Below are 17,169 nucleotides of genomic sequence, written 5' to 3'. Positions count from 1 at the left end.
ACTTTTAGATATTTATGTAAAAGGTTATTTTTCAAACGTTTGAGCAGTTATAAGTATAAGAATGATATATTAATATTAAAATTAAATTATGGCTCAACTCAGAGTTCGTACGGAAATTAACCATAGGGTTGGAACGCTAAGGAGTCAAACTGTTTGTCCATTACAAATTTACAACCCACAATTTCTTAAATATTTATTACAAAGAGAATTGAGAGGAGAAGAGAAACTTAACAAAAACGTTAAGGGCAAATTGGTCCAAAAAGATTTTATACTAGCAAATTAGTAATGAATTACAGACGCAATGTCGTTTTATTCCAAACCGAGAATGGCTACAAAGTCGTAGAGTCGTAGTACCTCTACGCTCTCAACCTCTTGGCTGTTGCAGACTTGCAGTCTCTCTCTCTCTCTCTCTCTCTCTAGAAAGTGCTAAGAAAACCTTCCTCTACAAGCTCCAGCTCTCTCTCTCTTTCTCTCTCACTTTTCTTCGTCTTCTTCACGAGCACACCTCCAATTTCAATCTCAATCTCCCTCCGAGCCACCCGATCCAGCACTCTCTGTAATGCTATCGACATTGACGTCGACGACCAATTGCACCTCCTCCGAGATCGCTTCGCGAGTCCTCTGATTCGGAATCGTCGTCCGCACACTCAGCGCCATTAGAACGACACTCGAGCTTTTGTCGTTGGAATGGGAGCCGTGCCTTCAACGCCGCGCTGGGGAAGCAGCAGCGGAAGCAGCTCCACCGACACGGCGGAGTACCTGATCGCAACCTTCGTCGGCGACGAGTCGTTCCCTATCTCCTCCGATTTCTGGAACAAACTCCTCGACCTCCCTCTCCATCTCCACTGGCCCCCTCACCGCGTTCGCCAAGCTTGCGAGGCTCTCGGTCCGTAAATCTCTCTCTCTCTCTCTCTCGAAATTGTTTGCTTTCTTTGAGTTCAAATTACGTCAGGGCAATGCAATTAGGGTTACTTTACATTCGTCATTGGCATTAGTGTTACTCAATGGAGCCCAAGACTGTAAATTGAAATAGATTCACATTTCTCCTTGTGGAACTTAAATGACTGCCATGGAACTTTAATCAGTTACTGTCTAAAATTTGATAGAAATATTAGATGCAGGGCTAAAAGTAGTGACCACACTTTTTTAAATGACTTTCGCTGTGTATTTGCAAAATAACCACTGTTCTGGAACACCATTAACAAAAGGTTGATCTCAAAGAATGAACTTCAGTGAATCCAAACCATAACCAATTTTTGGGAACACATAAGGCCTTTCAGAATTTAAATTCTTTCAATAATTGCAATATATCAATAACTCGGCCTTTCAGAACACATAAGGTATTAAGGTCTACAATCTTGAATGGTTTGGATGCTGAATTTCTCTGTATTCCCAAAGGAAGTTGTAAAATTTTGATGGTATTATTTGGTCATGGCTTCTAGAGTCTTAAAAATTGTGACTCTAATCTTACCCAACATGCACCCAATGGTTCCTGTAAATTCTAGAAATGTGCATGAGAATCCCACTTATTTTCTTTGAACTGTTAATGATATGGCAGACTTTGCATTATTTGTTCTAATAAAATGTTAGAGTATACTTGTTTTCTACTGTCGAAACGTTTTACCATTTGACCATCTGTTAGCATACCTGTATATGTTCATCCGACTTTATTTTTAAAAAATATTATATACTATATGTTTTTCTATTTTTGTCTCACTTTCCCCCTTTTCAATTTCCAGCACAAAACAACTATTGTACCAGGCACCTCGCAAAGATTTTGATCCACCTGGCATGGTGTTTGCAAGAATCTATTTCAACTTCTGGTGGGTATGGGAAAGCTGTTAATGCAGTGTACATCTCATCTGTCTTTTTGAAGTACTTCATTGAAAATGCAAAAAGCAACAAGATTGAAGAGTTGTATTTATCCCTAGATGAAAGTGAACCAATGCCAACAGATATTACAAGAGGTAATTAACTTGTAATTTATTGGCTACAAATGATATCAATCCAGTAATGAGCTTTCCCTCAAAGCCCTTTACCTTAAGCTCATCTGAAAGTTCAACTTAAATCATATCATATCTTTTTATTCAATATGTCATGTGATTTGGTACGGTAGAAGGATTGTATTACTTTCTTCTGCAGCTGGATGATTACTATGATTTTCATGAATCAAATTAAACCTATTATTTTATATCCACATAGTGGTTGTTAGTATTTTAGGCATTTTTCTCTTCTTTTTTTTTCGTGGGGTTTGGTCGGTGTAGAGCTCTCTGTTATGTTGGATTGAGAATTTTTAATGGAGAGGGATTTTTTTAATTTTTTTTTTCTTTTATTGGTGGAGCATTTTATGTTAAGGATCAAGGGTTATTTGTCTTTTTTTTTTTTTAATCATCTGTTAGAGATCTATTATTTTATGTTTCTAATTTTTCGTATACTTATTGTTATTACCTGGGTTATGCTTCATTTAACTTTGTTTAAAAAGATCTACTTGTTCACAGCATAAATTCATAGTTACTTTTAATTCTCAATTTTGCAGATCTAAACATTGAGGATTTTGTTATGCGTAGTGTACTTAGCTTTATTGGCTCAATAGATGTAAGGTACATCCTCAAGTACTCATTTGTTCCTTATCATTGAGACTATGTACACCGTTTTCCTGATTATGTATCATTTTGTCGCAAGGCCTGATACATACCTCCTTCATCTGGAGCTGCTTAACTTCATGCTGATTGCAATGTCAACTCAGCTTCTTTCTGGGCCATCACCAGGACCCGAAGATGTGAACCCATTTATCGATGCAGCGATGTCTCAGGTTACTGAACAAAACTTTTGCTTTATTTTTCAGTCCAAATTCCAGTTGATTCAATTTTGTTGTGTCTTAATCCACCTCTGCAATCCACAGGAAAGCTCTTTGGTTATCTTGGTTGTGCGTAGACTTCTACTCAATTACATTACCGGACCTTCCATACCCTTAAATAGTGCATCTTATTCTATATATTCTGAAGGAAGTCAGCCTGGTGTTTTACAAAGAGTTGGTTCTGCAGCTGGTATGGCAGTTTCTTTGATGCACATTTTTTTTTTCTTGAATCTTATGTGTAACTTGGCGCCTTCTGAGAGTACCCCATACATTTTTTATTTATTTAATTTGGACCAAGTTGGATATGTACCTTTCAGAACTTCTTTTCCCAGTTACCATCAACCATCCCTAGCTTTTGTTTCCTATGCTTCTTTAGAATGTCTTTGTATCCTTTTTGCCAATCTAAGATTGTTTACCGGTTGGGAAATATTGAAACTTATATTGCTGACTGAATTTGCTGTTGACATCAATTTTTTGGCTTGCAGCAAATTTTATGTTATTGCCATTCAACTTTTTGGTCAGTTCAAGTGGTGAAGGCTCAAGAAGTGTGTTGGCAGACTGCAGTCTCCATGTGCTCCTTATTCTCATTCATTATCGTAAATGTGTTGTGGGCAATGAGCCAATAACAGATAAAAGTAATGACACTACTGCTTCAGATTCCCTTTTGAAAGGGAGTACGTATTTTTCCAACAACCCTTACTGCAAGGCCTTGGAACATGCAACGAATGTTGAATGTAAGATGATTTCTTATTCATCTTTTTACCTATTCTTCTTATGCAGGTATATTCACATAACTTGAGAGTAACTGTTTCATGCTTGCAGTTGATCGTGTAGACACGGAGGGTAATGCACATGGTGGTCCAGTTTTGAGGTTACCTTTTGCTTCTCTGTTTGACGCCCTTGGAATGTGAGTGCCTGTTTTTCCTTTTATTCTTTTATTTGTAGATTAGATTTACTATTTTGTTATATTATAGGTTGATTCTTGTCTGCATCATCGTCCATCTATGATTGGATTGGATGTTGGCTTCCTGAAATATATTTTACTTGTCCTGTGTATTTGGAAGATAAGATGATAGACATTAGGTGTACTACAGGAAACAAATGGAATTAGGGTTTGAATATTTTATCTTTGTGGTGTGGGAGAAGGAAAAGACTTTTTTAGTGGTGTGTATTCTTTCACCAGAAAATGAAAATCCTTTTGTACTCAGTATATCATATTAACAAATTGATTTCACATTGGTACTTAGGTGTATACCTTCTATATCTTTGATTCCTATGTTGTATTATTTTAATACCTATGGATAAAGTTTTTATCAAGCTTTGAATGCCTTTAGGGTTTTGATTTTGCTTTCCATGAGTGTGAGGCCCATATCCTTGGTTCAATCTCTAATCCTTAATTCGAACTGAAAGTATGAAAATACTACTAGTTCCTGTTTCTTCTTGTAATGATGCTCTCTCTTGCAAGTTTGTTCCTCCATTTTGTTTTTGAGTATCTCATAACAGTTTCTGGCCCTGCAGGTACTTGGCTGATGAGGCTGCTGCCCTTTTGCTTTACTCTTTATTGCAAGGGAATGCTGACTTTCTGGAGTATGTCTTGGTGCGAACTGATTTGGATACACTGGTATGGTACAGTAACTTATATTTTTCATGGAAAAAAGAGAAAAGGACCGGTTATTATTTTCATGGCAAAACAAAAGAGTTATTAATTTACTCATTGTGTTCTGGCTTTTGATGTCGTCGAAATTAGTCTTTGGATATATGCCATAGGCTAAGCTTGTTAATGATTTACCAATTTCTTATTTGATTTATTTTGGACTAGTCATTTCATTTCTGTTGTCATTTGCCTTCATCATTAAGTTTGCAACTAAGTTGAAATGAACACTTGATACTGATCTGGAATTTTATGATGAAATGGCAGTTGATGCCCATTCTGGAAGCGTTATACAATGCTCCAAAGAGGACATCTAATCAGATCTACATGTTGCTGATTATACTTCTCATACTTAGTCAGGATTCTTCTTTTAATGCCAGCATTCACAAATTGGTAAGGATTGCCTCTAGTAGCCAACACAAGACCTTTTAACATAAGCATCATATTAATGTATTTATCGTATGGACAGATACTTCCTAGTGTTCCCTGGTATAAAGAACGTCTCCTCCATCAGACATCCCTTGGTTCCTTAATGGTCATTACTCTGATAAGGACAGTGCAGTATAACCTATCTAAATTGCGGGTATCTATCTGTCCTTTTTTACTTTGAAGTTTCTTGAAATTGCTTTATGAGAGTTTTACCATCATATTGTTTATAATTTGATATTTATGCCAATTGCATAAAGACCTTGAAATTAAGCTATCACGGGTTAACAATTTTTTCCCTTTTTTAATTTGTAAGTTTTATATATATAGTAAAGCTGAGACATGGGTCCTAAGATTGCACTATGCCCACATGTTCTTTACTATCAAAACTATGGTCCTTTACTATCAATGATAGATAATTTGGAAAAATATATGAATTAAAAAATGCATATACCTTATCACTAATGATTTTTTTTTTTTGGTAAGGTATAACTAATGAATTTTTAATACATAAAAGTTTGAAAATTTTCACTTATTTAACACATAAACTCTAGACCTTTTGATCTTACACCCAACTTTTTGTTGAAGTTTTCTAATGCTAATAAATCTATTAATAAACCTATGATAGAATTTATAATGCAGTTCAGATATTTGTTAAATATTCAAAACAGGAACATTTTTATTGATGCGTCGATTTTCTTAGTGGTGCTCGTCCTGATAATGATCATGGCATTAGGTGTATGGCTGAAATGGTTCAAATCCAATTCTTATATGATTATGGCCACCCCTTATCTTAATAATTTTGTGAAATTTCCTAATTACATGTTTGCTTTGTTCAATTATAATAGGATGTTTATCTCCATACAACTTGTCTAGCAACTTTGGCGAACATGGCACCTCATGTCCACCGTTTGAGTGCATATGCATCACAAAGATTGGTCAGCCTTTTTGATATGCTCTCTCGGAAGTATGTCCTTTTCTGTATATGGTGTTTTCCATGAGCTTTACATTTTACATTTTTATTTGTTTTTATTTTTTGATAGGATGTTCTGGAATTTATAATGTTATTCTGGCATGATTTTGTACCAATATTGCTCTTGGTGTAATATTTGATTTAGGTATAACAAACTAGCAGAGGTCCGAGATAATCAGATGCGATTAGCGAAAGGCAACTCAATAGAAGGAAATGGTCTTGCAGATGATACAGTAATGACCACATACCTTCCATATATTATGGAACTCAGAATAGTTCGTTACATAAATGTCATCCTGTCTTATATCCTCTTATTTGCTAAGCTAGAAGTTTTTTTCATTGCAGTCAACAGAGATGCATATATATACCGACTTCTTGAGACTTGTCCTTGAAATATTAAATGCAATTTTGACTTATGCCCTGCCACGGAATCCTGAGGTATCATCATATACATTATGTGAGATAATATTGTTATCTTTCTTATTGATTTACATTATCACCTTATAATGATTTCCATATTCCTCACTATGCAATGGGCAGGTTATATATGCAATAATGCACAGGCAGGAGGTTTTTCAGCCTTTCAGGAATCATCCACGATTCAATGAGCTGCTTGAAAACATTTATACAGTATGTTCCAGATTCGCTTTATTTATTTGTTTGCTTGCTTGCTTGTTTTTCCTTTTCTGTTACAAAACTTGCAACTTATCCTGTTTCTATATCAATGGGAAAGTTTTGGTAGTGCTTTTGTCTATGTTCGTTTGATGACTTGCAAAATAGGTTGCGCCTTCTTAGTACATTTGAATTATATTGTTTCTTTTGCTCTGTAGGTATTAGATTTTTTCAATAGTCGCATGGATGCCCACGCAATGGATGGTGAATGGTCAGTAGAGAAAGTACTCCAAGTCATAATTATTAACTGCAGATCATGGCGGGGCGAAGGGATGAAGGTAAGTTGGCCTAAATTTGGGGATGTTTCCCGGAGATTATTGTTTATAATATCTTGAAAATCTTGTTTTTCCTGTTTTTGTCAGATGTTCACTCAGTTGCGCTTCACATATGAACAAGAGAGTCATCCAGAAGAGTTCTTTATTCCATACCTGTGGCAGCTAGTTCTATCCCGCTGGTAACCAACGCCTCTCTCCTTATAGAGACGAAAACAATAAAAAAGAAGAGCGTGCTCATTTTTTTCCTTCTGTTCCTATTTGACATCTGTTATATGTCTGTCAATTTTACACAGTGCAGAACTTAATCCCACTTCGTATTTAATGAACCTGTTGGATGTTCATTCATTTAATTATGAATCTTATTATCCGTTTTGCATTCCTTCCGTGCTGGTTGAATACAGTCCTATTAATTTAACTGATCTAATTTCTTTCATGTGTCTCTTTTCAGTGGATTCAGTTTCAGTCCTGGAGCCATAAATTTGTTCCCAGTTGATCCACCTTCCGAAGTATGTATCTAAAATCATTATCTGGAAGTATCTTATTCAGTTTTTAGAGGCAGGACCTTTATTTTGATGCATGAAATTTTATTTGCATATTGTCAGAAGGGGACATCATAGTGTAGGGAAATTTTAACATGAGTTTGATTCAAGTCTCCTGCCTCAAGTTGATTCACTTACTATCATCTCCACTAGCTTGTTTGATTATCATTACAGTGACAATCATGTGCTTTTCTGCAGAAACAGAGTGAATTTGATGTGGTATCCGACAATCATCTAAATGGAGAGTTGAGCAAGCATGCTGTCTTTCTTGAAGCATAGGTGCAATATATAGTAATGCTACAAGAGATGTTGAGGTTTCTTGGTGGATATGTAAATATACATGAAATAGTAGAAAATGTATTCTTCTCATTCTTTTCTGTTTATATATTTGCAACACTAGCGAGGCCTTTTTATGAAGATGTATTCCAAATCTCCAATGTAATGAATAAAGAGAAGATGCTCATTTCCATCTTCAGTCTTCATAATATGGTAGTTTTGTAAAAGATTTCAGGTTGTCTCTTCTGGAAGTCCTTGAACATTTTGCACAATTTATGATATGGGTAATAGATCTTTTAAAGAGGAGCTGCTTTTCAATCTGTATTCACTATTCAGTAATGAGGATTTCTTCCCTTGAATCTTTCTTAACCTAGAAATACTTATCTTTTAGTACTAGGCTGATGGGTTTTGATCCTTAATTTTCTCAAGTGTTAACTGCCAGGTCAACTTTATCTACATTAAGATATTATACACTTTCAGGATTTAAAACTTTACAAGGTTTATAATCTTGGGTTATGAGCCTGTTTTTTCTTATATTGACTTTCAGGATCATAACCCAACCTTTGCCATGGTATTATATCCTATAGCATGGTTACCATTAGGATCTGAACTTTATGCTTAATAAAGGTACAAAAAGAGTAACTAATGGAGCATCAAATGTGACATTCTCATTGGTATTTATAAACCCTAAATACATATGAATCTTTTACAAGGCATTAAGCTAGCAAACATCTGTAATGAGACTTAAACTAGAGTCCCACCCTTCACATACTCGGTGAAGGCCAAAGCTACCAAACCCAACATGGCCAACCTCCCATTCCAGAGCTCAGCATCTGAGGTCATGAGCCCCTTTGATTTGGACTCCACGCTGACCCCTTTAAATAGAGGAATCAAGGATGCCACTGATAGCAAAATACTAGTGGCAAGGAACAATGAGACCCCACCGTTGGATATCTGAGCAAACACATCCTGGCCCTTGGATAGCTCCACTGCCATAGCTGAAACAAAGCCCACCATTGCAAGCCTGCCGTTGATTCTCTCCGGAGCTGGCCCACTGAAGGCAAACACGTCCGAAAACTTGGTGCTAACCTTAGGAGGACGAGGAGGAGAAGGTGTAGGAGGTGGTGGTGGAATCTTTGATGCTTCTGGTAAAGTAGATGGTTGCTCCTCCGGACCATTCTGCAAGTGGAACATTAATTGGACATGGTTAGATTGGATTCATTAGTTTAACCCAAAGGATTTATGGTTATTATCGTGACAGACTATCTGATAAGAGAATATTCAATCGACATAGTTAATTACCTCGGCCATGGAACGGACCCTCAAGTGGGGGTACCTAGGGAGAGTTGGTGCATATTTAGCAGGAAGAAGGTGGTTCACTCTCACCGATCTGTTGCTTCCGGCTCCATAAACCATGGAATTTGCAAGGATAGATTGCATGGCAGTTGATGCGGCCATTGTGTGTAATATTGTGTGCTTTTTAAACACTAGAAAGCTAAGCAACTAAGAAACTAAGAAGGTCGATACAAGCTTTGAAAAGATTGCTTGTTAATGTTGATCTTGGTTATCAATGTTGTATGCCCTGAGTGGGGTTTTATAGTACGTAATGACCCTTCTAGGAAAGCTCATGAACGGTCGATATTTTGGCACCACGTCACTCATTGGGCCACGTGGGTTGTCTTGTCCACACATGGTGGAGCAAGAGACGTGGCTGCTTCACACACCACAATGTATAAAGTCAGTGATTTCTGAGGTTGCATTTTGTTCAAGGTTTTTCACTTTTTTTCTAATCGATCTTTTCTTTTCAGTGTGGTTGCGATGTCCCACGGGCCACGACTCTCGTACTTTGAGGCTTAATTTGAAGTGCACACTGGACGACAATTGCGAATATTTAGCTTCATTTTCGTTGGAAAGAAAAAACTCAAAAAGCAAAATGGCTTCTTCCTGAGTTTGCAGTTGCACTAATTTGTTTGGTAGCTGGGAGAGTTTTTGTGGGCATTGATGGTTGTCTTGTCCAGACATGGTAAACCAGCGACGTGGCTCCCCACACACACCACAACGTACCCGTCAGAGATTCTGAGGTCCATCGCATGCATGCATTTGTTTGATAGTTTGGAGTGTTTGTGTGGGTTTATGAAACCCCAATTGCAATTGAAGATGAAAAATCAAAAGTTAGTTTTGTAATGAAGCTCTTTGCCTTTTGTCAAAACCATTTTTCACCATCAGATAATACTATAACAGGGTTAAGTTTAGTACCATAAAATGTCCAATATAAATAATTTGTTCCAGATTTGCAACAAACCAATTATATAACTCGATCATTGCTTTCCCAAAGATGCAGAGATCAGTTTCAAGTAGCCCTTGGTTATTGTATCCTTATGCAGTTATGCTGCTACCCCATGGTAACAGAACTGCGATATGTGATGTAGCCTTTTGGACATATATCATTTCACATTTATTTAGATGTGTTGACACTCAGACTCCAATTGCAATAGCCTTAATCATCTACGTACCCTGCATATTAATGATAGCAGGCTTTCCAAAACCTCAGTAGAATAGCTCAGACAAGAGCATGTGCATAAAAGCTGATGGTTCAAGCTTCCAAGTATCAGAAAGAGGGAAGTATCTTTAAAACAATTTCAGTGATTGTTCCTGAGAAGAAATGAATGTGCTGAAAAGATAAATTCTGCATAATTCTTGGGCTCTGCAGTAGCAACACAAATAAAAGTTCTGCTTAATTCTGCAGAATCAGTTTTTTTAGAAACAGAAGTTCATATTTCTTATTCTACCTTTTCTCCAACATCCTAAAGCCTACACAAATAAGAAAAAAGCAGAGAAAATAAGGCTGGAAAAAAAGGGAAAAGAACAACTCACCAGGTACTCCTCCAAAATCCTACCATAGCAACAGTTGAGTGTTGAGCATAATTGTTGTGATGGGTATGTTTGTTTTGGACGGTACTTGGGTCACCCCTGGGTACCAAGCTCACCCAATTTCTCCAAATTGTTGGTACCGTTCATTTTTAGATATTTTATTAAATATTATTTTTATAAAAAATTAAATTAATTAAAAATTATTTAATTATATAACTATTATCATTTAAATAAAAAAATAATTTTTTATTAAAAAGTAATTTTTTGATTAAATTATTAATTTATTTTATTTAATTGATAACAATTATATAATTAAAAAAATTTCGATTAAGTTAATTTTTTACAAAATAAATTATAATAAATTATCTTATAATTAAACAATTTTGATAATATGTATTAAGATTACTAAAATTATAATTTTAAGAGGTGAGGTGACCTTCCGGACCTGGGGTACCCCCAAGTTTTGTCCGTTTGTTTTATGTGGTTCAAATAAGAGATGACGTGGATGATATTACCTCCACAAAATGTTCACCTACTACCTAGCATGACTAATAAATGTCTATTTCTATGTCCAAACAGTGACAAAGAATGCTAATTGTTAAGTGTCAACCTGATAAGTAATTTGCAAATTGTGACAAAAAAGAAAAAGACAAAGGTAGAAGAAAGGCCAACAAAAGGTATCCTTAAAGGGAATGTACTCGTCCCAAGTAGAGATACATTATACCCAATAATTAAATTTTGAAATTTTCGGCAAAATTTAGCCGAAAATTTCGATTTTTTAGAGTGTCGAAATCGAAATACATGTTTAATAATTTTTCAGAAAAATTTTGAAATTTTTAAAATTTATCAAAATTTTCATATTTTTTATTTTTTCAAATTTCAGAAATTCACAAAAAATAGCTCGAGACTCCAAATAATTCACCGAAAAATTTTACGAACTCGTATTGATGAGTACAAATTTCCTATAACCTAAAAATAGTCAAATTGCTTTCAAAAAAATTATGAAAAATCCTACTCTTATAATTTAATTCTGAAAAAAATAATAATCGTCAAATTCTTGAATTTTCATTTTCTAAAATTCATTTCCACACAACTAAGCTCTAGAACCACAACCAAAGGTCTAAGTTAGTTAAAATAAATTTAAAGAAATTTCTAATTCCTTTAAACAAAATTTAAAACAAATTTGAAAAATTTAAGTAACAAAATAACCATAAGCCAAAATTTGGATTGTTACACTTAGTGAAGACAAAGCTTGGCTAAGTAAGAGACACGGGAAAAAGGGAAGGAAAGATAAAAAATAAAAAAAAAACTGAAGAGAGAGGCACGGGGAAAAAAAGTAAGGAAAGAAAAAAAAAAGAAAAAAATTGAAGGGGGGTTTGGGGCCTTTGGGCAATTGGAAAGAAGAAAAAAAGGTTTGAGATTTCTTTTAGTTATTTTAAACCTTAAACTTTAATACATTTCTATATAAAAAAATAATTAAAAGTATCCTAAAGGGCTTACAACCTAATATCCTAAAAAATATAGAGTATATAGGGTTTAATGTATAGATTATAGAGTATAAAGAGTATTAGGGTATATAGAATATATAGAGTATTAGAGTTTAGATTTTAGTGTATAATTAAATTTGAATTAATTACTCTAGGGTACATGACAAGTATTTTATTTAACCTTTACTATACCTATTGTTCAAATTTAACAATAAGGTCACATTTGTAAGTTATGAAATTAAAAAAATATGTTTTTTTTTTTCTCTCTCTCTCTCGCGATCCACACTGCTCCACAACGAAGCTTCTTGCTCCGGCTTTCTCCCAACAAATGGCGACCACCGGAGTGCTCCCTACACCGGCGCCGACTCAACCCACCCTCCCCGCTACCGGCTGGCCACCACTTGCAGCAAATCGATGCGAGAAAGGGGAGTAATGTCGCCGGCTTCCTCTCTTTCTTTCTTTCTTTCTTTCTTTCTTTCTTTTTTTCTCTCTCTCTCTCTCTCTCTCTCTCTCTCTGTGTGCTTGATCGAAGCCTGCTCGAAGCCTTCTAATGGATCTGCTCCGAGCTTGATCGAAGCCTTCTAGATCTTCTTTGACCACTTGTGGTACGTAGACTCCTACTTTGATTTTTTATCAGTAGAAGGTTCTTGATTCTGAAACTGCAATTTCTGGAGCATTGGAAGTAAACTGAAACTGCAGTTTATTGGAGTTGTAGTTACTAACTGCAGTTTCTGAAACTGCAAATGAACTGAAACTGCAGTTTATTTGAGTTGCAACTGCAGTTTCAGAAACTGCAAATGAACTGAAACTGCAGTTTATTTGAGTTGTAAGCTTGCAGTTGTAGTGTAAGTGAAACTGCAGTTTCTGAAACTACAAAGTAAACTGAAACTGCAGTTTTTTTTGAAATTGCAGGCTTGCAATTGCAGAACGATGTTTGTGAGTGAAGATAAACAATTGTCGATTTGGTAAAGTTGAAGAAAGAGATCGATTTGGCAAAAAAAAAAAAAAAAGATCAGTTTTGGGCTGTTTGTGTAGCTGGTTTGGTTGTTATGCGTTTCTTTTGGAAGGTGTCCGCATGTTATATATTGGGGGGCTGGTAGATAGTGTCCGCAAGTTAATAAAAATAGATTGCGTGGTTTTGTTTAATATTTTGCTTTGTTAGTACCTTATAATTAATGGACTCATTAAATTATACAGTATAAAGAATATACTAATTTTGTTTATTAATTATACTAATTTTATTTAACAGTATTTGCTTCAGCGCGCATTATATTCACCTTATATCACATGAAACCTACTATATAATTTGATTTCTTCAATGTTTTTAATCAATTTAGTAGATAATATGTTAAATAAATATATAGAAAATTAGGATTAAATGCCAAATATCAATAGTTTTTTAATAAAGCAGCAAGACACTAATTTTTTTTAGTTTAGGTACTAACCTAGAGTAAAACATTTTGGATTAGGTCACAAATCAGTTTGTTATACAGTTGTGACTCTCGAACAGTTACAGTTGTAATTGTCGAACAGTCACAGTTGTGACTATTTAAAATTTATAAAAAATTAAAATTTTTAGGGTTTCATACTTTTGATTTAGGTTTGGGGGATGAAATCCTATAACCCAAAGACTAAATATTAAAGTTTAAGCCTTGTAAATATTGAAAAAACAATAAATCAATAAAAAAGTTATGACTGTTAGACAGTCACAGTTCAATATAATTATGTTTTTTAAAGTTGGTACCTAAACTGAAATTTAGTACATAAACTGAAATGACATAAATGTTTTAGTAGTTGAAATGATAAAACATTATAATTTGGTACCTAAAGTTAATGGACCTATAAATATATGATAAAGTTTCATTTAAAATTTCCGTATTTTGATAGCAATTTCCGTCATTTCCATCTAATTTCTGTCGAAATTTAAAAATCTTCAAAATTTCTGTTGAAATTTCCATCAAAATTTTCATCAAAATTTCATTGAAACTCAAAATTTTATTCCTTAGAGATACCTTGTAATTACACTGTCACTCTCTCTGTATCACAATTCACATTGATTTGGAATTTATCTTGACTTCTCATTTCAGACATTTCTACTTCTTTCTACATTGTTCTTTTTTAAAAAAAATTTATTAATAACTACTCTTATTTCAAAAATGAATTGGGCATTAAATGGATTGGCCAGGGAGCTGGTAAAAATTAATTTAATCCAGTGCGACATGGCATCCATGCTTGCTAACATCTGCTAAGCTTTTCTATAATTGCAATTTACTTTGATGGGGTATTTGCATTATTCCAGACATATTTTGAGCTGGTACCAGACCACCAAAAAAAAAAACGAAAAAGAGAGGATGATAGTGAAACTGCTAGCCATGCTAGCATAACAAGTTCATCACACAATAGCACTGAAAGCTTGCACTTTACATTCTGTTTCCATAATTGCAATTTACTTTGATGGGGTATCTGCATTATTCCAAACATATTTTGAGAAAACTTCATATTCCCGGTCACCGCCAACCTCATCAATGGGCACAGCATCACAAATTTCTTTCAAATCCTCGTCTGTAAGCTTCACATTCAATGATCCAATATTGATATCAAGGTTCTCAACTTTAGTTGTCCCTGTATATGATAGACTTGGAAAATAATTATCATTGGATTAACAAATTCAAATGTCATATTGTGTTCAAAACCTTGTTTATCAACCAAGACTCTTAGACTTCAGGCACAGTTGACAAAAAACAGTAGTAGACCAGACAAGCAAGGATTGGATTTCACTGAGCACGGTAACAAAGATGTCAAGAGAGCATTGCTTTTAAGAGAAAGAGTCAAACATACCAGGGATTGGGATTATGTAGTTTCCCTGATGTAGAAGCCATGCCAGAGCTAATTGAGGAGCAGTGCATGCATGCTTTGCAGCAAGGTTGGCAAGTTTGTTATAGAGAATTTTGTTCTTTTCCAAATTCTCCCCATTGAACCTTGGATGCATAGACTGGGACAAGAACAACAATGTGAGTTTAACAAGGTGATTGCTCTACCTAAAGTCAACCACCTATATCTATATGCTGGTAAAGATATTTTCTTTTGAAGGGTTTGTAGTTTGAGGCATGAGGTTTATAACAAATAAGGCATTCATTTTACATCATTCAAAATTGTGAAATAGAAACACCAAATGTGTATATGTTTATAGAAGATTATCAATTTATTATTACTGATTTATGAAAATAAAAAACTCATCATTCATTCTAAGTCACATACAAGCATACTCTGTGCAGGCAAGCTATCTAGAACTGCCTTCCCACCAAAGAACCCACGACCAAGTGGACTATATGACACCATCCCAATTCCAAGCTTCCTGTGAGTAAAGAGATATCAACTGGGTGACATTAACAATAATTTCTCCACTCAGAGTTTGTAATATTCTCAATTTATTTACTTTGGGAACCAAATCCAAGTTTTTGAAAGCAACAACCTTCATTAAGGTAAATGAATTTAATTATGAATTTGACATTATAAAATTCAGAGGTAAAAGAATAACAAACTTGCAAAGTGGAATTATCTCATTTTCGATGTCACGAGTCCACAGAGAATACTCCATTTGTACAGCAGTGATGGGATGAACAGCATGGGCTCTACTTATTGTGTCTACACTAGCTTCTGATAGACCAATGTATCTTATCTTTCCTTCATTTACCAGCTTCTTAAGCTCCCCCATCTTCCTCAAAAATGAAAATTTCAAACAGAACAGTCATCAAGATATAAAGATAGTGCTTGTACACTGAAACAATGGATCAGCAGGATGATGAATGGAACGAGAAAAGTCTTTCGATGCTTACAGTATCCTCAATTCTCACTGAAACATCAACACGGTGCTGATAGTACAGATCAATGTAGTTGACATCCAGCCGCTTAAGACTAGCTTCACAGCATGCTCTTACATATTCTGGGGTCCCGTTTACCCTAAATTGAAAGTCTTCCGACCTGACAATGCCAAATTTCGTAGCCAGTTGAACTTTTTCTCGAGGAAGCTGTTTCAAAGCCTGAAAATACAAGAAAAAGTAAATCTTCATGAATTTTCTACCAAACCTTCCTTGCATGCCTTATCAAACACATTAGGATTCAAATTTGATAGAAAAGTAAATCAAAGTGTTCATCAAATTTCAAAGCTTTGATTCAAATTTGACAAAAGGAAGGAACTGTACCTTGCCAACTAAGATTTCATTATCATGATTATGACCATAAAGATCTGAAGTATCAAAGAAGGTGATACCCCTATTAAATGCTTCCTTAATGACTAAACCTCCAGCTTCATGAGAGAGAGGAGCATTATATATTCCAGACAATCCCCCACATCCAAAACCCAACCTAGAAACCTGCAGTCCAGAAAAAGACCCACAAGGAGAAATGAAACTGAAAATCAATTTTTTTGTACACAAAGTTTGAAAGATTGAAAATCAGACTTGCAAAGTTTTCTGATAGAAAATCCACAAACATTAAAGACACTATAAATTCTTAATTTGTAACTGAATCAAATAGCTACAGTGAACTGATCAGATAAAAACTAAAAATCAAACAGTAAATTAGAAATGGTTATATCAACTTGATGAGAATGACAATGAATGTTGGTAAACTGTAACAGATTGTGCTCTTAATCGTTTCAGATGGTTCTAAGTTTATCAGCAAAATGCAGTTAACTTCGCATACAGATCAATGTGAGAGAAAACCAAACTTACCTCCAAGCCCTGACTACCCAGTTTAACCATTGGGATTTGAATCTGGGGATTGCTTTCCATTCCCAACAAAACTAAAGTGTAGCTGGAGATCTTGCTTCAGTGAAAAACTAGCTCACATGTTCAGGTAGCATGTCTACTTCTTACCAACCTCATTTTTGTACAGACATTGACTTTGTTTATTTGTTGGGTTTTCTTTGATTTATTGAAAGCAACTTGCAGTCCATAATTAATCATGAGCTTGAAGCTTGGGCACTGACCACTTTGCAGTGCACACATTGACGTCATTCATTCAATGGTGGTTGTTGCACACACGACATGTCGTAGCATTCCGGACGACATATGAGCGGGCTCAAAAGATAGGCCCAATCTTACTAGGTTGCTAATACAGGCCCACACAAATAGGCCTTAG

General features: G+C 35.1%; 3 protein-coding genes across 3 annotated transcripts; 1 reads left to right on the top strand and 2 right to left on the bottom strand.

Moving 5' to 3' along the window:
- The first annotated feature begins 387 nt into the window (after nt 1-387).
- LOC147294016 (dyggve-melchior-clausen syndrome protein) lies at nt 388-8,170 on the top strand. The gene is made up of 18 exons (XM_086230829.1): nt 388-886; nt 1,740-1,967; nt 2,537-2,600; nt 2,683-2,812; nt 2,903-3,047; nt 3,343-3,591; nt 3,680-3,764; nt 4,376-4,478; nt 4,776-4,901; nt 4,978-5,091; nt 5,783-5,901; nt 6,053-6,140; nt 6,253-6,345; nt 6,448-6,537; nt 6,738-6,857; nt 6,942-7,033; nt 7,303-7,360; nt 7,592-8,170. Exons 1-18 carry the CDS (start codon nt 688-690, stop codon nt 7,670-7,672), a joined length of 2,184 nt encoding a protein of 727 aa, XP_086086955.1. The 5' UTR covers nt 388-687; the 3' UTR covers nt 7,673-8,170.
- Nucleotides 8,171-8,315: 145 nt separating this feature from the next.
- Nucleotides 8,316-9,243, bottom strand: ELIP1 (Chlorophyll A-B binding family protein). Its single transcript, XM_086230830.1, has 2 exons — nt 8,972-9,243; nt 8,316-8,848 (listed from the first exon to the last, which is right to left on the bottom strand). Exons 1-2 carry the CDS (start codon nt 9,125-9,127, stop codon nt 8,414-8,416), a joined length of 591 nt encoding a protein of 196 aa, XP_086086956.1. The 5' UTR covers nt 9,128-9,243; the 3' UTR covers nt 8,316-8,413.
- Nucleotides 9,244-14,258: 5,015 nt separating this feature from the next.
- On the bottom strand, nt 14,259-16,912 carry LOC147294014 (perakine reductase-like). Its single transcript, XM_086230395.1, has 7 exons — nt 16,761-16,912; nt 16,230-16,400; nt 15,864-16,067; nt 15,570-15,742; nt 15,286-15,382; nt 14,866-15,019; nt 14,259-14,649 (listed from the first exon to the last, which is right to left on the bottom strand). The coding sequence occupies exons 1-7, from the start codon at nt 16,818-16,820 to the stop codon at nt 14,474-14,476; spliced, it is 1,035 nt and encodes a 344-aa protein (XP_086086521.1). The 5' UTR covers nt 16,821-16,912; the 3' UTR covers nt 14,259-14,473.
- Between the last annotated feature and the right edge of the window lie 257 nt (nt 16,913-17,169).

Source organism: Dryas octopetala, chromosome 2, assembly GCF_963921425.1.
Source record: "Dryas octopetala chromosome 2, drDryOcto1.1, whole genome shotgun sequence".
NCBI lineage: Eukaryota > Viridiplantae > Streptophyta > Magnoliopsida > Rosales > Rosaceae > Dryas > Dryas octopetala.
The sequence above is the reverse complement of the archived record's forward strand: the minus strand, read 5'-3'. Positions and strand labels throughout refer to the sequence as shown.